Source organism: Mobula hypostoma, unplaced genomic scaffold, assembly GCF_963921235.1.
Source record: "Mobula hypostoma unplaced genomic scaffold, sMobHyp1.1 scaffold_36, whole genome shotgun sequence".
NCBI classification, from domain to species: domain Eukaryota; kingdom Metazoa; phylum Chordata; class Chondrichthyes; order Myliobatiformes; family Myliobatidae; genus Mobula; species Mobula hypostoma.
In genome coordinates, this window is record NW_026948187.1 from 1890508 (window position 1) to 1916792 (window position 26285).

Sequence of the window (26285 nt, forward strand, 5' to 3'; positions counted from 1 at the left end):
TGGTGACGCGCTCTCAATTTCACCTTGGCGATGTAACCGATAGGGGGCAGCACTGCTCCTGGTTAAGTTGCTGGTGACGTGCTCTCGATGTCACCTTGGCGATGTAACCGGGAGGGGGCAGCACTGCTGCTCATTCGCCATCGCAACCCAGAAAAATAAGGGAGATCACCATCTTCTCCCATACCTCCCTTGCGCACTACATTCCCTACCCGTGCGACCATCATTTCAATGGTTCTTACCCTTGAAGCTCCATTCAGACACCAGCCGTAGGGAATGAGAGCCGTGACAGAGCTGAACACAGTAGCTGTAGGATGATCGGCTGATGTGCAGCCGACGGATTCCACTCAAAGTAACTCTCATTATTATTGAGCCGGTACTGGCCCGGAGTAAGTGGGGTCGTGCCCGCTGTCGGTCACCAGTCCCAGGGTGAAACGGAATCGGACTTCACTGACTCGTCCAGTGCCGCTTGTACACAATCTAGCTTAAACTCGAATAGTTTCAGAAACGTCTACCAATAAATAAGCTCTTCCACTTGGATATATCCGCCATTTTTAATCACATTCATTATCATCTTAAAGGTGCGATAGGGAGAAATTAATTCAAATCCCCAGCTGGACACCCCCTTCTTGTGGTAGATATATTTACTATAATCCCCAACTGGTACGGGTATGACATATAATCAAATGATTGATCGGAAATCCACAAAGGGGTATAGGGAAGGAGTGGGAGAGAGCAGGTGAGCGAGAGAGAGACAGAGAGAGAGGGAGGGAGAGAGAGAGAGAGAGAGAGAGAGAGAGAGAGAGAGAGAGAGAGAGAGAGAGAGAGAGAGAGAGAGAGAGAGAGAGGGAGAGGGAGAGAGAGAGAGAGAGAGAGAGAGAGAGAGAGAGAGAGAGAGAGAGAGAGAGAGAGAGAGAGAGAGAGAGAGAGAGAGAGAGCGAGAGAGAGAGAGAGCGAGAGAGAGAGAAAGAGAGAGAGGGGGAGAGAGAGAGAGATAGAGAGAGAGAGAGAGTTTAGCTACGGCGGCAGTTGGTACAATCCACAATGTTCCCACAATTCGTACTGTTCTACTGCTCCTTCACCAAAAGTTAGGTCACAAAATATATTTCAATCGGCAACAATCCGCGGTATCAAATTTACTCTGACAGTGGTCACAGCGGAGAGGATTGATTTCTCTGAATTTCAGCAGCATCGTTTGCGCTAAACTGTGGAGGGAGTGTAGCGGCAGTGAACTTGATCCTGCATCAGCGCATAGAGCGGAGACGAACCGTTCAGCAGCAGTAGTCTGCCGTGTCTCCGGGCTGGGCTGGTTTCGCCCATAAACAACACCCAGTGAAATGACTGTTAATAGAGACCGTCCCTAACATTTCAGACAGAGGATGTGTCGACTTACCCGGAACACCGAAAGCTGCGAGAAAAGGGTAAAATACCATCCTTACTTGCCGGATTGTCGGTAGAGCCATTTTCGGGTATTGAACAAAATGTACCGCACTCCTTGCACGATGCGCCACTCGCCTGAGTTCTGATCTCGCTGCCCTTTTATATATTAATCTATTCCCCGGTTAAAAAAAATAACAACAGCAACAAAGGTTGCACAACAACTCGAGTTAGTTACAGTCAGTTAACAAACAAGGTGACGTTTCTATTTCTGTATTCTCTCGGCACCACGGGGAATACTTAAAGCTCAGTCCATAACACCGTCTAGTAAAATAGACAATCAGAAACTTTTTAAAGCTGTTCCGCACATTCCGGATTGAAATGTCAGTCATGACCTATCACCTACTTCTATTGTTGCCTTCACATTCATTTTATTTGATAGTAATTGTAAGATATCTCGCTCCATATCTCACAAAGCAAGTGTTAGCTTTGAGTTAGCTCACGATTTATCCTGAAACCAATCCCACATTATATGAACATTAAAGCGAGCTTGCACAGTCTGTGTTATTTGCCCGATGTAGTTGTAGACCACACGGATTTCATCACCTTATTCCAACTTTGTCCACACTTCTTCAGTCACACTGAACTCACCAACCCATTGTGCAGGCGTGATTGACAACGACAGCACGAAATGTATTGAAGTCACTCCTGATTTTTGACATTGAAGCGTCAGATTGATCTTGGCGTAGGCTAAAACTGGGCACAACCGAGTGCCTACGATGCCATATTGCTGTACGCATTCTGCGCTCATGTGTTGCTGAAACGTTCAGGCTGTGACCTGTGACCAGGTACCTCCTTACTGATGACAGTAATGCAAAGTGTTCTGCACCTTGAGGGTCCTTAATGATGGATGCCGTCTTGTTCAGCCATTGCTTTCTGAATATGGTGAGCAGCCTGATGCTATTGCTGGAGATGACTGAATTTAAAACACTTTGTGGCTTTTTTCCGATCTGCTGTATTAGTGCCTCCACACCTGACGGGATGCAACAGCCCGCATAGTGTCCAAGGTACACCTGTATGAATGTTCTGGAGGCTTTTGAGACAACATAACTCTCGTAATTGCATTAATTCTTCTTTCCCAATCCATCATCTACAGAGTTGTGGACACACTGGAAATGGAAGCTTCTCGGTCTCTCCACTGCTGACCCATCGATGGAGATGTACCTGTTTACAGTTCAAAATTCAAAGTGCATTCATTATCAATGTATACGTTTTCAACATTTAGATTTGTCTCCTTACAAATAACCACACAACAAAGAAAACCGACAGAACCGACTAAGAAAGAAAACAGTCAAACACCGGATGTGCAGGGTAAAAAAACAAAAGGACCAATGCTGCAAACGATAAACATTCAGAACTGAAGGTCAGGAAAGTGAGTCCCCAGCCAATCCACCCCCCCCCCTCCACTCCCCCACACCGCAGACAGGAAGCCAGACGTTGCAAGAACCGATTCAAGAACATGTCCTTGCCCCAGTACAAAGCAGTGTCCATCGTCTAGACTGGTCCGTCGATGAAAACGTCCAAACGTCGCATCGTTCCTCGCTTTCGGACCCGGGCTCTGCTGCTCCGATACTCTCTCGGGTCTGGCCTCACCGCCTCGATTCTGCTCGTTCCCAACTTTCCAATTCGGCCCCACTTCAAAATCGATCTAATCTCGGATCTGTCCTCGGTCTCGGGCACGGGACCGGGCTCTGCCTCCCCTCCGCTCGCCTCTGCTCTGACACATCGAATCGCCTTAGTCCGCTCCGGCGATGGCTGTACATTGGCTCGTTCTCGGATCTCCGACCCGGACCCCGACGGATTGATTCAGCTTTCAAGGCAGCAGCGTCCAGCGCCTTCGAGCTTTCACTTCACACCGCAAAAATGCCAGTTCATACAGGCGGTTCAAAAGCTCAACTCCGAATGGGAAGTTAGAGGCTTCTGTTTGCAGCGATCGCTTACAAGAATAAAGTTATTAATAACGTATTTAGTAGATCCTGTGGTGTATGTCCCCATGAAACTGTTGTGTCCCCTGCGTGACATCTGAGCAGCTCATTCAGCCATACCGTTTGAAGATGGGTGATAAAGGGACGTATGCTGCGATCGAACTCCATTATCTTCTGCAAATAGTTGGAATTCCTTACTTGTAAACTCGGGACAGTTATCACAGACGACAGTATCAGGGATTCCATGCGTACAAAATGTGTGAAGTGTTTATCGTCGCCCTGTTGGTCGAGGTCTTCACCGTTTTGGCTTCAATCCATTTATAATGCGCATCAACGACTACCAATGATTCGTGTCCGCCCAATGGACTGGCGAGTCAAGGTTAAACGGCTCCAAGTTTAGGTCGGCCAGTGCCATGGGACGGGAGCGTTTACAGTTCGAGACTGCTGGCAGGGGTCGCGTGCACCAAATATGTGCTCGATGTCCGCATCAAGTCTCGCTACCAAACGGAATCCCGCCATTTGGTCGTGTTGGATCAACTTTTCTTCGTCCCCAATCTTCTCCCTTCTTTTTATTTTTCCAGACAGGTTTGCCTGATAGATCCATCACTAAGCCACTGTACCATCGCTAGTCAAGGGCTACATCGCGGCAATGCATCTGCATCTCGTAAGCAGAACATTGTGTAGTTTTCATACTACAGTGCCCAAAATCCATCCTGAAGACTTTGTTTCATTCATGGATTCACAATGTAGGGCAGCCATTTGAAACAAAGGTACTTCAATGAAATGAGAAGTTAATACACTTTCTGTACATGCATATTGAGGGTATTAACGAATACAGATGTCAAATGACGTTAATATAAATCAGAGAGACACCTGAGAGCATGATAGTGTTACCAAAAAGATGAGGGTGATACATGTCAGATTTACATTCATTTCATTCAATGAAGAGAAACTAAAGGAAGGCAATGATGCGGAATGTAAGATGCAACAGGCACCTTACTTTAGCCCCATTGTCCCATGAAATTTTCATAGAAATATATTGTTAATGATTCACTGGCACTGACCCGAAGGAAAGACATTTCCACTTTGACACGTATTTGAATAAAATAAGCTTTCTGCAAATGACCTTTTCTAACAGCAAGGCAGTAATCGTAGAGGAATCAATAATTACTTATATTAAGAGCGTGCTGATCGTTTTTCAGCATAGCTTCCAGCGTTCAAAATCAGAGGTAATCAAGCTGGTGAATTTCTAAAAACCATAATAGTTCAAAAGATATTTTGTCTTTGATATTTTAAAACAAGACATAATCAGCGAATTACAGTGGTATTCTCTATTAGATCATAAATCTGAGCTGGATATTGAATGAGGATACAGTCAAGTTACTGGAAACAAAACCGTTTTTTCTTTCTTAATATTATTGAAGGAGACAAATTAAGTGTGTAGTCTTTAAGGTATTTATTTTTAGGAAGCCACTTATTAAAATAATAACAACTGTTTTCTTTTATGTTGCATGCGGCATCTCTTCCTGAGGTTTGGTAAAATGAGCTCCGATGTATGTGGGAATTAAAGTTCCGTGCCAGTTGCAGCGTGACAAACGTACAGTCCCTACATTGCCAACTGAAAACAACAACTAGTTTATCCATGTTTGGAACAGGTGGCAGGTTTCAGAGAGAAAATCCTTCCTGATGCACAGACATCTGATACACTGTTTCTTATTGATGTTTAGGTGGATGAATTGCTTCTGAATATTCCATGCAGTTATCAAAACTCCTTAGTATTCATTCCTTCCTCTCTCTCTTTGAGTTGCTTGCCCTCTTTCTCCAGGCCCTCACCTCATTCTTAATCAAAAGAGAAGAATGGCCCCAAATCCCTGTCATATCTGGGATAAACTGGTTTCTGCATAAATAAAAGACAAAACACAGGTACACCAATACCTGTGCACTAGCCCAAGTCTAAGAATTTAAGAAACAAACAAACCCCTGCGACATCCTATTCACAGCAAGCAGAAATCAATCAACAGCTTTGAGACTCCTCAGGACCGACTTTCCTTTTCAAAACTGTACAGATATTTCAAAATATCCTTATGTGCAATGGTAATCATAGAATCTGTCATTCCTTTAGACAGCTCTACCGATACAAAAGTTCAATTCTTTCATCATTGTGATACGTGTCTATACAGTGTTGTGATGCATTCCTATTTATCCCAAACAACTTGCAGTGGTAACACGACACCTTTTAGCACAGCAGGCTATCTTGAAATACTCATACATTTTTTTGAAAAACTCAGGTTAGTTGAGACTACGCTGAGAGATTTGATTTATTTCTGATTGGTGAACTGGAAATCCACAAAGTTTCGGTTGTTTCTAATATTTACACTTGGGCAGTGTACAGGGAATGATGTGCCAAACCACTAAGCTTTTGGTTTGACTTCAAGGTTTCTGCAGGCACAAGTTTCTCCCAGATATGGGGGACGGGGGCGTGGACAAACAGGTATTCTCTTTGTATGCAGATTGGGCAGACAGCATAGAGAGAAGGACAAGCTGTTTGATGAGACAGGAAGCTGCGGGGGACACTGAGGGAATTCTCTTGGAAGAAGGGCTCTCATACACAAAATCTTCAGGAGCAATTCTCTGAAACTCAGTAAGAGAACAATCTACCAGGCGTTAGTGGTTCAGTAAAGACGCTCTCGCTCAAGACTGTCACCTTCTGCAGCCGTAATTAGAAGCTCAAACCTGAAGAGACAATGCACTGGTTGTCACTTCCCTAAGTGAGAGTCTCCAATGCCAGAGAAACAAGAATGGAATTCGTGAATAGCTTTGTGCAAGCTTCTTCACTGCGCAGGGTGATCAGACCACAACCTGCAGATACCACATTAAAGCTCTAGATATCTACCTGGCAACCACAAACCCCTTGCTTAATGGTATCAGTCTATGGCATATAAGAGGCTAGGGACCCCGATCTTGGTGTAACTTGAGAAAAAGGAATAAACACCCTCTTGGTGGCAAGACAGTGCGTGACCAATCAGTGAATTGACACAAATCAATGCTGGTGCCTGGAGCTGTCGAAGATGCTTGTGTTCTGTAATGGTCTGCTGCAGTCTGCAGCTGAACCACCACAATTATCCAAAAAGCAGTTAAGGGAGTTTAAGGGTTAATGCCTACAACATGGTCTGCAACACAGGGATTCCTGCACACACAAATGCCACGTGGTTACCAGACAAAATTGTAAAAGAGCTAAGAACTGTTCAGCTGCAACAAAGATTCTACAACTTACACCACCCAGGAGGAGCTCTGCAGTACACAGCAGAAGAAAAAGGGGGAAAGTTTAAGGGGATCATGAAGGGAAACTTTTTCACACAGAGGGCTGTGAGAGTGGGGAACGAACTGCCAGCACAGGAGGTACATGCAAGCTCAATTTGAGTATTTAAGGGAAGTTTGGATAGGTACATGGATGGTAGGAGTATGGAGGGCTATGGTCCTGGTACATTCGATGGGAGTAGGCAGTTTAAATTTTTCGGCCCCTCTAGATGGGCTGAAGGGTCTGTTTCTGTGCTGTATTTTGATGGTTCTATGGCTCTAATTCCGCTGTGTGCCGCACAGGCTTCCTTTTGCAGGGGCTCTGCTTTTGTTAACCAGCTCCGTGTCAAGCAGCTAGACGCTCAGAAAAAGTGTGTGTGTGTGTGTGTGTGTGTGTGTGTGTGTGTGGCGGGGGGGGGGGGGGTGGCGTGGTTTCAGAAGCAAAAGGGAACAAGATGAAAGAGAAAAAGTAGCGGCATGCCTGCCCAGGTTGAATGTTCGCCCAATTACAGTACCAATTCATCCAACTGCAGCAGGAAAACACATCCTAATTCACTGTTCTGCAAAAATGTATTTAGCTGCAACATGAAATACAAGACAACACAAAATAAATATTCCAAACCGGTTTTATCAATCCAATCTTGGCAAGTGGAATAAGAACATTTTTGCACCCTTAGTGTCTTTACCTAAGAAGATGGCGACAGAATGGCTCCATTGGTCAGCTGGGGGAGACAAAGGCCAACAACACAAGTTAGTCTCCAAAAAATTTCACTTACTTATCCAAAGATTGTTAAGAAGGTAGAAATCAAACTTGCCATGAGAGGAGGAGTCTTCAGTAAACAATACAGAAACACTGACGTGGAGACTGAGTAGAGTTTGTGAAGAAGGAAATACATTTGTCTGCTGATCGAGACACTCCCTTTCCCTTATTAAGGAAAGAGAGAACCTGTGGTATGTCGAAGACTGGGTGAAACTCGAAGTGTTTGGGGTAATTTCAAGTCTGTGTCTTTGCTATTGCTTTGCTCACACTTGTCTGCTTGGTGGCGGTGCCGATGCTTGTTTTTTGTCGGTGGCGGGAGGGGGGATTATTTCTTGCAACCGCTTTTGCACAGCAGGGGGGAGCTGGGGGTGGGGACTTGGGCGTTCTTATGTTTACCTGTCATTCATTCTTTGGGGCACTTTGTTTGGGTGGATGTTTGCGAACACAAAACATTTCAGGATGTATATTGTACACATTTCTCTGACATTAAATTGGACCTTTGAACCTTTGATGGAATTATTGAAGCAAGTTGGGAGCAGAATCATGCAGAGTAAAATCAGCGGTAAGGCTGGCTGGGCTGAATATAGCCTGGTCGAGGAACTTTAGTGAAGGAGACTGCAAATGGCTTTGGTGTGCAAGTATGTCTCTGGAAGGCTGTCTTTACACTGTATCCTCCCATCAGGATTAGCATCATTTCTGATGAGAAGGGCTTCTGCTTATCCTATGAGGCTTGGATATCCTTTCTTATAATGACAAGATAACTGGCAGAATGACAATGGTGGGATAATGAATGCAGTCTTTACTGCACAACGTCACCGCTGCTCCCTCCGCATGACAGCCGAGCTACCCCAGCACTGTGAACGAGGTGAGATTTCTGTATTGTTACAGCATCCTGTCAGCTCTTTTCAACATTAGTATTCCCAGCATGCTGGCCACATCCTGAGTTTAGACAGTGAAAATCTGAGCTTCCACATCGACACACATACACGTGGTTGGAGTCCGCCTGTGCTGCGTCAGGATCTGAGATATCAGCTGCAAGGCACTGGGTCTTCAACCCAAAATGAAGTTCTCAGCGCTTCTGCGAATCAATGGATGGGCTCCAATACGTTTGCAAGTTTGACGTGGATTCCTCCATGCTCTTTGACATTGCTCACAAGTTTTCTGGAATCAAGAATTTCACCTTTTTTATCCTTCTTATCTACGAAAGTCCTTACTTAATCCCTCTTTTATAGAACCTGTCTGTATTCTACTGAATTATTCGTACATACCCTGCCCAAGGTGCATGCCCAGGGTCACTCCACACGCTAGATACACCGCTGAGCCCATCTCTAAATAATGCACTTGGTTTGGTTACAGACTGAGTGAATTTGTGCCATCAGTTAACTTCCGTTCCATTACCACTTTACTAGGGTGTTATTCTTGTCCAGCTGAAATGGATCCACGGATGTTGCAAAGTGTTGAGGGACACGGGCGAATGTAAAATATGCATTTTTCTGTCACATGAATTTTGTAAAGCAGGAGAAATTGTGGATTAAGGGAAAAGTAGAATTTGGGAAGGGTTAGCCATTCAGCCGTGGGTTGACCATTGACCCAATAGGTTTGTGCCACTAACACGAAGCAGCACCTCTCTGTTTGAGGACATGTGATAGAATATCTCAGCCATTCTAACCATTGCTCCCTGTCTAATGTCCCGGATGGAATGAGATGGAATGAATAATTCTGCTTTATAGAAGACTATTTGAATATTGTGTCTGTTATTGTTGAACTGTGTGCAACCTATGAACAATAGATACAGGACCTACTATATGTCCAACTGTGTTACTGAGTGTATGAATGCTAGTTATGAACCTGGTTGGCAGGCAGTGATCAATGAGACAATGGTTAATGCGACAGTGGTGCACAGAGGATGTCTGATGCAAATACGAGGAAATCTGCAGATGCTGGAAATTCAAGCAACAGGCAAGGTAGCATCTACAGAAAGCAGCACAGTCGAAAGTTTCGGGCCGACAACCTTCGTCGGGAAAAGCTGAAAGAAAAGATAGTGAAAGATTTGAAGGAGGGAGAGGGAGGGGAAGATCCGAAATGATAGGAGAAGACAGGAGGGGAAGGGGATAAAGCTAAGAGCTGGGAAAAGGGATACCGGACTAGAGAAGGGAGAGGAGACAGGAGGCCTAGGGAGAAAGAAAGCGGGAGGGGAGCCCCGGAGGAAGATGGAGAGCAGGCAAGCAGCTATTTAGAGAGGGACACAGAGAGCAGAGAGAGAGAGAGAAATAGAGAGAGAGAGAGAGAGAGAGAGAGAGAGAGAGAGAGAGAGAGAGAGAGAGAGAGAGAGAGAGAGCTGGGAAATAGAATAAATGAATAAATGAATGAATGAATGAACGAACAAATGAATAAATGAATAAATAAATAAATAACGGATGGGATAAGAAGGGGAGGTGGGGCATTAATGGAAGTTGGAGAAGTCAATGTTCATGCCATCAGGTTGGAGGCTACCCAGACGAAATTTAAGGTGTTGTTCCTCCAACCTGAGTGTAGCCTCATCTTGACAGTAGAGGAGGTTGTGACAGTCATATCAGAATGAGAATGGGACGTGGAATTAAAATATATGGCCACTGGGAGATCCTACTTTCTCTGGAGGACAGAACGTAGGTGTCCAGCAAAAGGACCTCCCAGTCTGCGTCGGGTCTCACCAATATACAGAAGGCTGCATCGGGAGCACCCCACCACCAAGCACACCTTACCCTCCCCAGCGCCCCCCCCCCCACTCTCTCTGCTTTCCGCAGGGATCGATCCTTACGCGACACCCTTTTCCATTTGTTCCCGCCCACCCACATCCCTTCCCACCGATCTCCCTCCCGGCGCTTATCTTTGTAAGCGGAACAAGTGCTTCACCTGCCCTTTCACTTCCTCCCTCACCACCATTCAGGGCCCCAGACAGTCCTTCCACGTGAGGCGACACTTCATCTGAGAGTCAACTGATGAGATTTACTGCGTCCGGTGTTCCCAGGGCGGCCGATTCGTGTGCTTGGCCAGTCCACGTGTCTCGTCCCGTCCTTGTGCCCCGCCCAGCCCAGGAGTACCTCACCCAGCCCGGTTAGAAGCCATAGAAACCAGAGAAACTACAGCACAGAAACAGGCCTTTTGGCCCTTCTTGGCTGTGCCGAACCATTTTCTGCCTAGTCCCACTGATCTGCACATGGACCATATCCCTCCATACACCTCCCATCCATGTAGCTGTCCAATTTATTCTTAAATGTTAAAAAAGAACCCGCATTTACCACCTCGTCTGGCAGCTCATTCCATACTCCCACCACTCTCTGTGTGAAGAAGTCCCCCCTAATGTTCCCTTTAAACTTTTCCCCCCTCACCCTTAACCCATGTCCTCTATTTTTTTTCTCCCCTTGCCTCACTGGAAAAAGCCTGCTTGCATTCACGCTATCTATACCCATCATAATTTTACATACCTCTATCAAATCTCCCCTCATTCTTCTACGCTCCATGGAATAAAGTCCTAATGTATTCAACCTTTCTCTGTAACTGAGTTTCTCAAGTCCCGGCAACATCCTTGTAAACCTTCTCTGCACTCTTTCAACCTTATTAATATCCTTCCTGTAATTTGGTGACCAAAACTGAACACAATACTCCAGATTCGGCCTCACCAATGCCTTATACAACCTCATCATAACATTCGAGCTCTTATACTCAATACTTTGATTAATAAAGGCCAATGTACCAAAAGCTGTCTTTACGACCCTATCTACCTGTGACGCTACTTTTAGGGACTTTGTATCTGTATTCCCAGATCCCTCTGTTCCACTGTACTCCTCGGTGCCTTACCATTAACCCTGTATGTTCTACCTTGGTTTCTCCTTCCAACGTGCAATACCTCACACTTGTCTGTATTAAACTTCATCTGCCATTTTTCAGCCCATTTTACAGCTGGTCCAAGTCCCTCTGCAGGCTCTGAAAACCTTCCTCACTGTCTACTACATCTCCAATCTTTGTATCATCAGCAAATTTGCTGATCCAATTTACCACATTATCATCCAGATCATTGATATAGATGACAAATAGCAATGGACTCAGCACTGATCCCTGTGGCACACCACTAGTCACAGGCCTCCATTCGGAGAAGCAATTCTCTACTACCACTCTTTGACTTCTTCCATTGAGCCAATGTCTAATCCAATTTACCACCTCTCCATGTATACCTAGCGAGTGAATTTTCCTAACTAACCTCCCATGCGGGACCTTGTCAAAGGCCTTACTGAAATCCATGTAGATAATATCCACTGCTTTCCCTTCATCCACTTTCCTGGTAACCTCCTCGTAAAACTCCGATAGATTGGTCAAACATGACCTACCACGCACAAAGCCATGTTGACTCTTCCTAATAAGTCCCTGTCTATCCAAATGCCTGTAGATTCTGTCTCTTAGTACTCCCTCCAATAACTTACCTACTACCGACGTTAAACTTACTGGCCCATAATTTCCCGGATTAATTTTCGATTCTTTCTTAAACAACGGGACAACATGAGCTACTCTCCAATCCTCCGGCACCTCACCTGTAGACAACGACATCTTAAATATTTCTGCCAGAGCCCCTGAAATTTCAACACTAGTCTCCTTCAAGGTCCGAGGAACACCCTGTCAGGTTCCGGGGATTTATCCACTTTAATTTTCCTCAAGACAGCAAGGACCTCCTCCTTTCCGATCTGTACAGTTTCCATGATCTCACTACTTGTTTCCCTTAATTCTATAGACTTCATACCACTTTCCTTAGTAAATACAGACGCAAAAAAAGTATTTAAGATCTCCCCCATTTCCTTTGGTTCCGCACATAGCCGACCACTCTGATCTTCAAGAGGACCAATTTTATACCTTACAATCCTTTTGCTCTTAATATACCTGTACAAGCTCTTTGGATTATCCTTCACTTTGACTGCCAAGGTAGCCTCATGTCTTCTTTTAGCCCTCCTGATTTCTTTCTTATGAATTTTCTTGCATTTCTTATACTCCTCAAACACCTTATTTACTCCCTGCTTCCTATACATGTCATACAACTCCCTCTTCTTCTTTATGAGAGTTGCAATATCCCTTGAGAACCAAGGTTCCTTATTCCTATTCACAATGCCTTTAATCCTGACAGGAACATACAAATTCTGCACTCTCAAAATTTCTCCTTTGAAGGCTTCCCACTTATCGATCACATCCTTGCCAGAGAACAACCTGTCCCAATCCACGCTTTTTAGATCCTTTCTCATTTCCTCAAATTTGGCCTTCTTCCAGTTAAGAACCTCAACCCTAGGACCAGATCTATCCTTGTCCATGATCAAGTTGAAACGTTTCCTAACAGGAGATCCAATATTGCATTCCATCCAGTTGGTCCCTCTATATATTGATTTAGAAAACTTTCCTGAACACATTTTACAAACTCTAAACGATCTAGACCCCTAACAGTATAGGAGTCCCAATCAATTTATGGAAAACTAAAATCCCCTACCACCACAACTTTATGTTTCCTGCAGTTGCCTGCTATCTCTCTGCTGATTTGCTCTTCCAATTCTCGTTGACTACTGGGTGGTCTGTAATACAATCCCACTAATGTGGCGATATCTTTCCTGTTTCTCAGCTCCACCCATAAGCACTCAGTAGACAAGCCCTCTAATCTGTCCTGCCTGAGCACTGCTGTAAGATTTTCCCTAACAAGCAATGCTACTCCCCCACCTTTCACTCATCTGCCTCGATCACATCTGAAACATCGGAACCCTGGAATATTAAGCTGCCAGCTCTGCCCTTCCTGTAGCCAAGTTTCACTAATTGCTATAACGTCATAATTCCACGTGTCAATCCACGCCCTCAACTCATCCGCCTTCCCCGTAATACTCCTAGCATTGAAATATATACACCTCAGAAAATGTTTACCACCACTCACAACCTTTCTATTAGTAGATTTGCTTGAACTGTTAACATCATTTACTTTCACCCCAGCCACACTGTCAGCTCTGGCACTCTGGTTCCCATCCCCCTGCAAATCTAGTTTAAAGCCTCCCCAATAGCACTAACAAACCTCCCTGAAATGATATTGGTCCCCCTGTAGTTCAAGTGTAACCCGTCTCTCTTGCACAGGTCCCACCTGCCCCAGACGAGGTCCTAATGATCCTGAAATCTGAAACCCTGCCCCCTGCACCAGTTTATCAGCCAGTTGTTCATCCTCCACAGCATCCTATTCCTACCCTCACTGGCAAGGAGCACAGGTAGCAATCCTGAGATTACCACACTCGAGTTCCTGCTTTTCAACTTCCTACGAGGCTCTCTGTACTCACACTCTAGGACCTCCTCACTCTTCCTTGCTATGTCATTGGTGCCGATGTGCACCACGACATCTGGCTAGTCACCCTCCCACTTCAGAATGTCATGCAATCGGTCAGAGACATCCTTGACCCTGGCACCAGGGAGGCAACAAACCATCCTGGATTCGATGTCACGACCGCAGAACCTCCTATCTGTACCTCTAACTATCGAGTCCCCTATCACTACCGCTCTCCTCTTTTTCCACCCTTCCTTCTGCACTGCAGAGCCAGACTCAGTGCCAGAGATCCGGCTACTGCAGCTTGTCCCAGGTACGTCATCCCCCCCAACAATGCGGTATACGTTGTTGAGGGGAATGGCCACAGGGGAACCCTGCTCTGCCTGCCCTTTCTTCTTCCCTCGCCTGACAGTGACCAAATTTCCTGACCTCTGCTCCTTTGACGTAACTACCTCCCTGTTGCTGCTATCTATAATCTCCTCATTCTTCCGAATGATCCGCAGGTCATCCAGCTCCTGCTCCAGTTCCCTATCGCGGTTTGTTAGGAGATGCAGCTGGATGAACTTCTGGCAGGTGTCGTTGTCAGGGACACCGGAGGGTTCCCTGACTTCCCACATCCTACAAGAGGAGCATTCCAACATCCTGCCTGGCATTCTCTCTACGCCAGACAATCTGAACAAAAAAACTAATCGGAACCTACCCTGGCCTCTGCCCGTTCTCGCCGAAGCCTGTTGAGCCAAAGCCATCCCACTCTGACTCAGTCCACTCCGACGATGGCCACTGTATAGGTGGTCTGCATTTAAACCTTGGCGCGCTACGTCACGCGCCTGCGCAGTGCAGACCCTTCTCCCTGAGCAGTGTTTAAAAAAAACGGCTTTTTCTACCCGATTTCTTCCACTCCCTTCTTCAGCTGCTTGCTTCGACTGAAACCATAGTTCTGGAGTTCCCTCGTCCTGTCCTGGAGTCTCACGTCCAGTCCTGTAGCCACGTCTTGTCCTCGCCTAGACTGGGGTCCGAGCCCAAGTCAAGACCCAGGTTTCGGGCCCTTGTCCAGCCTCTGGCTCGGAGCCCTAGCTGAGGCTCCAAGTTCCTAGTTCCACGTCCGGGTCCCTTGTCTCTAGTCCAAGTCCTAGCCCAGACCCAGAATACTATTCTCGTCCAGGGCCTGTGTCAATGTCAAGGGTCATTTATTCCTGTCTTCCCTTGCTTTCTTGACACAACTAGCCCTGTTCCTAGTACTTCAGTGTCTGTGTCTTGCATTTAGGTCCGCCAACAACGGCTCCCTTTTGACTAGTGATTAAGTTTCGAAGCAACCAATTACAACTACCAACTAAAATGTAATGAAGTGTGTATCCATTAGAAACACAAAGTTAATAAAAGGACAAGATACAATTTTTGATACTGAGTAATATGATAAAAATGAACGTTACCGCTTGAATGTGTCTATGTTGACTTTTATAATTCAGTGAAATGGGATTAATTGGTCCATTGGTTAATTGGGTCAGCCGCTTTTTTAGGACAATACTTAATGAAAATGAAAACGGAAAACATGGAATTCTTTTGTTTATTTGGGAAGCTATGCCTCTTAATTGGGGCAGGAATCTATTGCCAAACAGTTTCTAACTAGCGTTAGTCACATGAAAGTTATGTGGCCGTTATACACTATGTCGTAATTAAAACAACCGTTTTAAATTGCATCACTTGTGTGTTTGTGTTCAAAAAGCAGTGATATTTTTGTCATTGATCGTAGGCAAATGATAAACAGTAAGACAGTTTAGGACTGTTTTCCTCACTGCGGTGTCAAACATTCAGACTTGCGGATGCCAGAAACGGCTGGGGTGAAATGAAACAATTTCAATACTTCAACAACTTAGGCACTATGATGAATTTGAAAGTATCAGCAGTCATGTTGAATGTTAGAATTAAAATGAGGATTTGGAGGTTCCAATCATCGAAAGCACTGTTTGAAAGCTGTCCACTATCTGCACTTGGTGTCTGTGATGAAGTTGTTTACTTACAGTCAATCAAAGGAACAGGTCAGGGTACACTTAATGAATTTCAGCATAATAATTAGGAACTAATACAGTTTTATATACTGTGGTGATTTTGGTTGTGTTCTAATTTATTCTGTATTTCATTCAAATACATAATTTGTTACTTATTTAAATGGTAATTTGTCTTTTTTTATACTTTGTTAACTATTTCCATGAAACTTCGGCTAATTGGGGTAACCATGTAATCGGGCCAAAATGTACAATTCCCAGTGTGCCCCAATTAACTGGAACACATTGTATTTGTAATTTAGGTAGAGTCATTTACGATTTCACTCTGAAACAGCATAATAATCAGAACACTCTTCATTTAAGCAGATGTTAAGAATTCATTAGACATAACTCGTGTGCTTTCACCATATTATCTATAATGTCTACTTGAACCATAAATTGGCATTTTGAACATTTACTTACATACATTTATAGATAAACATTATTGAAGTCATCTTTAACATGTATACAGTGTTCATGGAGATGAACTTGTTGCTGATTTTATCTTGATGCACCAATGTTTTTATATTGACACAAGAGAAGATGTTTGAAGGTTTTCTTGAAGGTAGCATTGCATAGTGAATAGCAGGCTGGGTTGATAGTACTGTTGATGTAACAGAGCCAGTATCCAATAGTCCATACTTTGTTAGGGACGCAGACTAAACAGAAAGTGTTAATGAGTACCATGACATTGTATGGGGTCCAGGTGATGATAAATGCCAGCAGAATAGCCAGGATGGTCCTGGCCACCTTCTTCTCCCGGGTAACAGATCCCTTCTTTTTCTTAGCAGGAGTCTTTGTCATCTTAATAATCTTGTGGGCTGCGGTGAGCTCTCTGTCTTTACTATTTTTGGTGCTGTTATCTGACACTATTTCAACTGTGGTAGCGCAGAGGTCACTCTTTTGGCATTTAGTGACAACCTTTATGCTGGAGAGATTGGAGCTGCCGATGCTAAAATGCCTTCGTGCGGTGGAGACCTTTGTGCTCTCATCAATCGTTCCTTCCTCCTCCTGGATGGAAGGGACCACACTGAGGGAAGTCGAGTCATTGGAGATCTCCTTTTTCTCTCCTTGGCCACAATTATCCATCATTACTTCCCCAGCTGCCTTGCCGTTTTGTACTTTGAAATTCTGCAACCCATCAGGTGCACTGGAAAAGTTGTTGTTACTCGGTTTCATTATTTTGCCCCGCAGTAGACTGGGAGAAATGGTGTCTTTGTTTGACTCGGGCTCTTTCTTATCCTTCTTGATCCGACTCTGGCTAGCACGGGATATTTGCACATACAAAATAGTCATGGTAATAACCGGTAGATAGAAAGATGCTATTGCAGTGCCAAAAGTGACAAATGGATTTGAGAAGAACTGTACATGGCACTCACCCTCTTTAACTGTCCGCCCACCTACAATGAACTGCCAGAAGAGAATAGCAGGAGCCCACAGGATAAATGACAGCACCCAAGCAGCTGCAATCATCATCCCTGCCATCTTGCTGGTTCTCTTCGCAGGGTAGCTGAGAGGCTTTATCACACAGAAGAATCGGTCAAAGCTGATGATAAGAAGGTTCATGACAGATGCATTACTTGCAACATAATCTAGAGCCAGCCATAAATCACACATCACTGGGCCCATGGGCCAGTAGCCAATGACGATGTAAGTAGTGTAAAGGTTCATTGAGAACACACCAATAATCAAGTCAGCACAGGCTAAGCTGGAAATGAAATAATTGTTAATTGTTTGTAACTGTCTGTTTACTTTAATAGAAAGCATAACCAGAATGTTTCCGATAATGGTCACCAGACTCAAAGATAATGCTGAAATCACAATGAAGATTACTCCAACTGTTTTGTAAGCGCTTCCTCTTTCAATGTCTGTTAGGTTGCTGAGAGATGCATTTGCCTGTGTTGAATTAGCCATCCTTTCCCTTTGAGTTAGCACTGAAACGGACTAAACGCAGAAAATAAGAGAAAAGAGGAGAAAATATTAGCAAACAAGCATTAAAGGATTTCTTATTGAAGTCTCACCATCAAGAACACACAAGACCATAGGTTGTAAAAAAAAACAAAACTTCAAGATTGTTGCTGAGAGATTAATTTGAACAGGAAGCACAGAGATCACTTGTTGTACGTACAACTAATTATGAATTAATAGTTAATTACGAGTGCCTAACTGAATGAAGGTGTTGATGCCCGACATTGGAAACATGTTTTCATTACATTGGTCCACCTTTATGCACTGAAAATGATGGGAAACCTCTGATTTCTTGGTTCCCTTCAATGCACGTGCTTTGAAAGCAAAAGCTGTATGAACACGAGACATCCCAATTGCCTACAGAAATGACGCAAGAAAAACAGATACACATAATTATCCCTCTCCCAAAGGAGGAACAACCATAAAATCCAATAAACTTGCAGTCAAAAGCAGAAATGAAGCAAAGTCCAGGAGGGAGAGAAGAATCTGGGACTGAGTTACGTCGGATCAACAGCATGTGTTTCAAAACAGAATGCTAAGAACCATATTAGTGATGGCCGAACACTATTGATTTACCCTAGTTATGAAACCCATGAGAACTCTAAACAATTATGGTCTAATATTCTTGAAACTAATAGCCTAAAAGGGGAAGTTATGACCTGCAGAAAAAAAGATTGGTGACACCGGAAGCCAAGTGACAGCAATATCCCTGTGGGCAGGTTTGCTGGAGCTGTGGAGGAGGGTTTAAACTAATTAGGCAGGGAGGATGGGAACTGGAATGATTGGTCTGAAGACGAGGCAGTTGGTATACAAGTAGATGCAGTGTGTAGTGAGACTGTGAGGAATGACAGGCAGGTGATAGAGCAAAGTTGCAGAGACTAGGATGAGTTGAAATCTAACATAGTGGCAGAATCGAAGAGGGTAAGGAATACATGTCCGAAGGTGTCATATTTTAATGCACACTGTACAGTATATGGAATAAGGTAGAGGTCAGAGATTGCAATTATGACATTGTGGGCATCGTGGCTGAAAGAAAATCATAGTTGGGAGATTTACATCAAAAGATACATTGTATCGAAAGGACAGAGAGGTAGGCGGGGGTGGCGGGGTGGAGAGGATTTGTTAGTAAAAAGTGAAATCAAATCCTTAGAAATCGGAAACATTGGATTGGAAGATGGAGTATCCTTGCGGGTAGAGTTAAGAAACTGCAGGGGTAAAAAGCCCCTGATGGGAATTCTATCCAGACATTCGAACAGTGGCCTAGAGATGGGGTACAAATTACAACAGGAGACAGAAGCGGCATATAAAAATTGAAATGTTACAATAGTCATGGGGGATTTCAATATGCAGGTAGATTGAGAAATTTAGGTTGGTGCCGAACCCCAACAGATGGAATTTGTAGAAAGCGTACAAGTCGGGTTACTACAACCGCTTGCGGTTGAGGACACCAGGCGAAAGGCAATTCTGGATTGAGTGTTGTGTTATGAACCCGATTTCATTAGCGACTTTAAGGTAAAGAAACCCTTTTAGGAGGCAGTTATCATAATATGTTAAATCCACCCTGCAGTTTGGGAGGGAGAAGATGAAGTCAGATATATTAGGATTTCAGTGGATAAAAAGGGGTTACTGTAACTGAATCATGAGAGAGGAGCTGGCCAAATTTAATTGGTAAGGGACAGTACCAGGGATGAAAGCAGAACAGCAATGGTTGGTGCTTCGTGGAGGAATTCAGAAGGCGCAGGATGGATACATATCCAAGTATTCTAAAGGGAGGATAAGGTAACAGTGGCTGACAAGGGAAGTCAAAGACAGCATAGAGGGAAAAGAGAGAACAAATAATACAACGAAAATTGTGGGAAAATTGGGAAACTTTTGAAAACTAACAAAAGGGAACTGAAAATTCATAAAGAGGGAAACGATGAAATATAAACATAAGTTGGCCAATAATATGATGATACCAAAACTATTTTTTTTCAGAAATATTAAAAGTAAAGGATATCGGACCACTGAAAGATTATGCTGGAGACATAGTAATGGGGGAAAATAAATGGCATACAAACTTAATACCTATTTTGTGTCTGTCTTCACTGTGGAACACACCAGGAATATGCCAAAAATCCAGAAGTACTGGGGGCAGAAGTGAGTGTTGTTGCTATTACCAAGGAGAAGGTGCTTTGGAGGCTGAAAAATTGAATGTTAGATAAGTCAGCTGGACCAGATGGACTACACTCTCGGGCTCTGAAAGAGGTAGGAGCGGAGGTTGTGAAGGCATTGACAATAAACTGGACTGGTCAACGAACACTGAGGCTGTCTACAAGAAGGGTCAGAGCCGTCTCTATTTCCTGAGGAGACTGAGGTCCTTTAACATCTGCCGGACGATGCTGAGGATGTTCTACGAGTCTGTGGTGGCCAGTGCTATCATGTTTGCTGTTGTGTGCTGGGGCAGCAGGCTGAGGGTAGCAGACACCAATAGAATCAACAAACTCACTCGTAAGGCCAGTGATGTTGTGGGGATGGAACTGGACTCTCTCACGGTGGTGTCTGAAAAGAGGATGCTGTCTAAGATTCATGCCATCTTGGACAATGTCTCCCATCCACTACATAATGTACTGGTTGGGCACACGATTACATTCAGCCAGAGACTCATTCCACCGAGATGCAGCACTGAGCGTCATAGGAAGTCATTCCTGCCTGTGGCCATCAAAACTTACAACTCCTCCCTTGGAGGGTCAGACACCCTGAGCCAATAGGCTGGTCCTGGACTTATTTCATAATTAACTGGCATAATTTACATATTACTATTTAACTATCTATGTTTTTTTTACTATTTATTATTTATGGTGCAACTGTAACGAAAACCAATTTTCTCTGGGATCAATAAAGTATGACTATGACTATGACTATGAAGGCATTAGTCATGATCCTTCAAGAATCATTAGGTTCTAGAATGGCTCTGGAAGATTGGAAAAATGTAAATATCATTCTACAGTTTCAGGGAAGGAGGCAAAAGAAAGAGAATTATAAGCTAATTATTTCTGACTTCAGTTGTTGGGAAGGTGTTGGAGACATTATTAAGGATATGGTTATGATGTAGTTGTAGGCACATGATGAAGCAGGCAAAGTCAGAGTGGTTTCACTCAGGGGAAATCATGCCGAAAAAATCTGCTGGAATTCTTTGAGGAAATAACAAGCACGATGGACAACAGAAAATCAGTGGATGTCGATTAGTTGGATTTTCAGAAGGACTTTGACAAGGTGCCGCACGTGAGTATACTTAACAAATTAAGAGCCCATGGCATTACAGGAAAGATACTAGCATAGATTGAACGTTGGAAAACTGGCAGAAGAGAAGGAGTGAGAATAAGGGGCCTTTTCTGGTTTGCCACAGTCAATTAGTAGTGTTCCACAGGGGCCTTTGTCGGAGCCGATTCTTTTCGCGTTATATGTCAATGATTTGGATGACTGAATTGATGACTTTATGGCAAGTTTCAGGATTACACAACAAGGGTTGGAGGGGCAGGTAGAGTTGAGGAAGCAAGGTATCTGCAGGATGCTGAGACAGACTGGGAGAATGGGCAGATGGAATATAGTGTAGGGAAGTGTATATATAGTCAGGCACTTTGGTAGAAGGATTAAAGGCATAGACTATTTTCTAAATGGAGAGAAAATTTAACAATCAGATGTGCAAAGGGACTTCGAATTCCTTGCTCAGGATTATCTAAAGGTTAACTTGAAGGCTGAGTCTGTGGTCACTTTCATTTCAAGAGAGCTAGAATATAAGAGCACATATGCAATCCAGGGGCATTATAACCATTGGTCAGACCACACTTTGAGCACTGTGAGCAAATTTGTGTCCCTTATCTAAGCAAAGATGTACTGGCATTGGAGAGGGTCTAGAGAGGTTCATGGGAATAAAAGTGTTAATCTATGAGGAGCATTTGATGGCTCTGGGCCTGTACTCACTTGAGTTTAGAAGATTGAAGGAGGATCTCATTGAAGCCTATCGAATGTTAAACAGCCTAGAGAGAGAGGATTTGGAGAGGATGTTTCTTATAGTGGGAGAGACTATTTTTAATTAGTTTCCTGTCTGCCCAATTATTTGCAGCTTGAAACAATTCTTCTCACTGTTACGTACCCAGTAACTGGGTTGCCAAACCAGCAGAAATGGATCACTCAGTTGGAGTCTGGATTACTGGAACTAAGAAAGTTTTATTAAAGAAATAAGCAACACAGTACCCTAAACAAAAGGATAATAAATACAACAGTTCAGCAATGATAAACATACATGTACACCGAACTAGGATAATAGGATCAATCAAGCTCTATCGTCGTCTGGGGGTAAATGACCAGTTTCAAAGTGACAGAGTTCAGTTTAGTTCAGTTCGCAGTAACCACCGTCACTGTGGGAGAGAGAGAGAGAGAGAGAGACAGGATGAATATTCAAATCGGATTCCAAACAGACCTTCGATATTCCTCACAGTCAGCTTTAGGGCGAGCCCCTTGTAATGTCTTCTGAGGTCACCGACTGTGACCCCTCCGTTTCAGATACGATCGTTCTTCCGCAGTGAACCCAGCACCCATGGAAGCGTGGACACACACACCAGGTTCCCGCCGATCCGTACCTTTCTACCCTGTGTGTCTCTGGCTGGTCCCGCGACCAGACCTCAACAACTCCCACCGACTTGTGGGAGGCGCACCGCTTCCAGGGTCTCGTTACATCGTGGTGTTGTGTGTGTCTTGCCTTAGCGAACCTGTCCCTTTTTATCCCCCTGCTGAGGTATCGCCTGTCCATCACACATCAAACAGTTCAGGGTTCAAACAGTAGCCGATCTGGACAGTTCTCAGACCTGTGTCTCCTTCCGTTAAGCTCTCTCGTCTCTTCATTAACATTTCCAAATGCTGCTCCATTGTCTTCCTTATTTCTCTTTCTCCTGAAGTCAGGTGCCAGATCAACTGTTGATCCCACTGGTGCCGGCACAGGACAGTTAACATCTTAGTCTATGTGTACTTTTTGTAACCCTCTTTCGTCACATCAGTTTCGTTTGACCTCTGACAGGTTTCAGATATTTATACATTTATATTCCATCAGCAAAATTACAAAATGCTGGTTGAACTCAGCAGAGATTTGCCAGAACATTGTGTTGTTGTTTTGGATTTCCAGCGTCTGTAGATGTTTTCGTGTTTATGTACATCAGCAACGTGTCCATTTGTCCGTTGCTAACACGATGTTGATCTGTCTATTGTACCTCTGTTCGTATTTGTGTTTCTGTGTGTGTATTTGTGTGTGTATGTGTGGGTCTATGTGTGGGTCTATGTGTGTGCGCATGCTTGTGTTTGGCCAGGAACGTGTTGAAGCACTGAAGGGCAGTTCAAAATGGGAAACCGCAGAGGCAGAGGTTCGGTCGGGTGGTGTGGGTGCACTTCGTTCACAGATGTACAATTAGCCAACTAAACCAGGAAATCTGTAAATGTGGCTGCTCCGTGATGAAGTCAGTCTTTGTCATTAGAGCTCCCGTATTGTTTTAACTAGATGAATCACTGCTGAGGCAATGCCCAAGACTTTTGGCGTATTGTCTTCAATCGGCCGGATACTTACATCAGAAACAATGGTTTTGATTAAAGTGTTTGTTCAAGTAGCTGTAACTAAGAAGGTTAGTCAGGGATGCAAGAATATCTCAGGAGACCGCTACTTTGTATAAATCAGCGCCGTTTTGACGAAATCAGCTCAAAGTGTCTGCCCGAGCTGTGGGTTCGGGAGTAACAGAATTCATACATTCTCACTGAAATGGATTATCCTCTCATCTGTCAGATAGAATTCGTCTACTATCCTTTTATTTCAGCCTTTGGAATTCCCGGTAGGCCGCAGTGTCAGCTGCCGTTGGTGGGAATTGAAGGTTAATTATAATATTGTGATCACTCCTGTCGCTGGTGTCCACTGTCACCTGTCCAGTCCCGGTGTTCTGCATTTCAGGGATAGAATGGAAACACCGGGAATGTGTATTCTGGGATCCGGATCGAAAAAAACTACTGCGGGAATTTAGCGAATCGGCCAACATTTGTGGAATTGAACGGGTTAGGCAGCGTTCTTCCAGCTGTTTGTGTTCAACAATGTGATGTTCAGGTTTCTGTGCTTTTGGTCTTGTAGCTGCTGCCCTGTATTTGCGAATATTGGGTTTACACAGCCCGCTGAGATTAAACGAATTGATTGTCTGCAACACACATCAAATTTGCTGGTGAACGCAGCAGGCCAGGCAGCATCTCTAGGAAGAGGTACAGTCGACGTTTCAGGCCGAGACCCTTCGTCAGGACTTGATTGTCTGCAGTTGTATTTAAACGGATGTTTGAGTTAGGTGTAACAATAAAACTATCTTTTGGTAGTAAAAATTTGGCAAATGTAAGGAGTTATTTTTCTCAACTTGCTGTTCCCTCTCTCTCATCCAGCGAACTTGGTGGCGATTGTGATTCTGTCCCGGGGAATGTGCGGTCTCTCCAAATGTGTCACTCGTTACCTGGTGGGAATGGCAGTGGCCGATCTCCTGGTCGTTATCTCGGATCCGCTGCTGAGGTGGACTGCATCGTTTTATTTTCCCCGATCATTCCTTTTCATCACTCCTGTGTGCAGTCTCAGTGGATGGCTGGTTTTCGCGAACACAGCGACCTCTGTCTGGCTGACTGTCGCTTTCACCGTCGATCGATTTGTAGCTATTTGCTGTGAGAAGCTGAAAACAAAATATTGCACCGAGAGAACGGCGGCTGTGGTTATCGGGACAGTGAGTGTGCTCACCTGTTTGGGCAGTGTCCCGTGGGGATTTACATACGAGCCTATGGTACCAATTGATAATGTTCCCTGGTATTGCGGTCTTACATCGAGTTTCGAAAACTCTCCCGCATGGGCCGCATTTGCAATGTTTCACCGCATTTTAACCCCTTGTGCCCCATTTTTTCTGATTTTGCTGTTCAATATACTGACTCTCAGGCGAATTCTAGCAACCAGTCGATCCCGTAAGGAGCTCCGGAGACAAAAGAGTGGAGAGAATGATAAGGATCGGGAGATGGAGAACCGTCGCAAATCCATCATTTTGCTCTTCAGTATATCCGGTAGTTTCATATTGTTGTGGGGAACACAGGTGGTATTTAATATCTATCAACGGATTTCAATGAGTTTTGTTTATTCTGTTACGGATCCCCGTTACCTCGCAGATGAGGTTTCAGCGATGCTGCAGGTTTTCAGTTCCTGCACCAATACTTGTATTTACGGACTGACTCAGAGCAAATTCCGAGAGGAACTAAAGAATGCGGTGAAATACCCATTGGATCTGATTTTTTCTGAACAGAGCTAGAAAACAAACAACGTGATGAACAGAGATATAACGCAAACATGAGGAAATCTTCAGATCCTCGAATTACAAAAACAACACAAATAAACTCAGAGTCCTGATGAATGCTGTCGGCCCCTGTTTACTCTTTTCCACAGAATTTAGCTTTGCACAAATCCTCCCTCTCTTATCAAATTGAAAGTTCAGGTGAGCCTGTTACCCCCGCTTCTCGGTTTTGACAACACAGCCTGATCCCCGAGTATAACTTCGTCTGTATCATACACTCCTGCTCCCGTCGTGATCCGTCTTTAACTACACGCTGTTGTTTCCTTCCTTCCCTAACGGTAGGTTCTCATTCCCTCTGGCACCTTCAGTTGTCTTACAGCTAGAGAAGTTTAACTGAGCTTTAGAACACCTAGCGCCGTGCCTTAAGAATGCAGATATTTACTACAGCTGCTGCCAGAGCGGGAGGGTGCATAGCTTCACAACATCTAGCACGATACCGTAAAGACACATACCTTTATACCTGATGTCAGCACTTGACCCGTGATTGAGCGCCAGGAGGGAGCGTAACAAAGAACCGAAGTGAGAGAGAGCAGGCGAGTGAGAGCAGGAGAGAGACAGATAGAGCGAATTATATCAGGAAGTGGGTATGGCGATATTCTCAGACGTGTGGATAACAAGGAGGAGGAGACCTTAGGTCAAAGCGCAGTAAGGTGGTTAAATCCTTCGGAGGATTTAGTCACTGAGGCGACTGACACACACATGCAGGCAAACACGCTGTAAAAAATGTCTTCATGGTCAGCACACACGTAGTGAGCTGAGGAGATAGGGCCAGTCTCTAAAACAATCTCTATCTTCCCCTCTTCCCACAGTCAATCTTCCGGCACCCCAACACCGGTCTCTCGCACCCTCCCACGGGTCTCTCCCGCAAACACCCTCCCCTCTGGATCGCTCTCCCCTCAGACTCTTTCCCTCCTACTCTCTCTTTCTCTTAGTTTTACTCCATTTTCTCTCCCCCGGTCTCCCTGTCTGCTCAGCATCTCCCTCCTAGTCTCTCTCGCTCTCCCAAATCTGTTTCGCTGTCCCAAGTCTTACTCGCTCTCCCCATGTCTCTCGTTCTCCCCAGTGTCTCTTTCCCCATTAGCAATCACCGCAATCTCGCTCTCCTCGTGTCTCTCTCCCCGGTCTCTTCTCTTCCAGTTTCATTTTGGTTCTTCCTCACGTCTCTCT

The 26285-nt window shown here is 44.5% G+C and overlaps 3 protein-coding genes across 4 annotated transcripts in view; 2 read left to right on the forward strand and 1 right to left on the reverse strand.

The window, feature by feature from the left end:
- Nucleotides 1-26285, forward strand: part of LOC134341616 (zinc finger protein 239-like) — a 618489-nt gene that overhangs the window by 492729 nt on the left and 99475 nt on the right. The gene's annotated exons all lie outside the window — the stretch shown is intronic.
- LOC134341690 (muscarinic acetylcholine receptor M2-like) lies at nt 16270-17682 on the reverse strand. The gene has a single exon (XM_063039616.1). It carries the CDS (start codon nt 17680-17682, stop codon nt 16270-16272), a length of 1413 nt encoding a protein of 470 aa, XP_062895686.1.
- LOC134341538 (probable G-protein coupled receptor 139) lies at nt 23061-25076 on the forward strand. Its single transcript, XM_063039405.1, has 2 exons — nt 23061-23145; nt 24178-25076. The coding sequence occupies exons 1-2, from the start codon at nt 23061-23063 to the stop codon at nt 25074-25076; spliced, it is 984 nt and encodes a 327-aa protein (XP_062895475.1).

Bases quoted from the DNA above. Each gene is read 5' to 3' on its own strand.
- LOC134341690 (XM_063039616.1), bottom strand. From the start codon at position 17,682: ATGGCTAATTCAACACAGGCAAATGCATCTCTCAGCAACCTAACAGAC.
- LOC134341538 (XM_063039405.1), top strand. From the start codon at position 23,061: ATGCTTGTGTTTGGCCAGGAACGTGTTGAAGCACTGAAGGGCAGTTCA. The intron at 23,146-24,177 runs GTGTGGGTGCAC...TCTCTCATCCAG, and splicing joins GGCAGAGGTTCGGTCGGGTG to CGAACTTGGTGGCGATTGTG.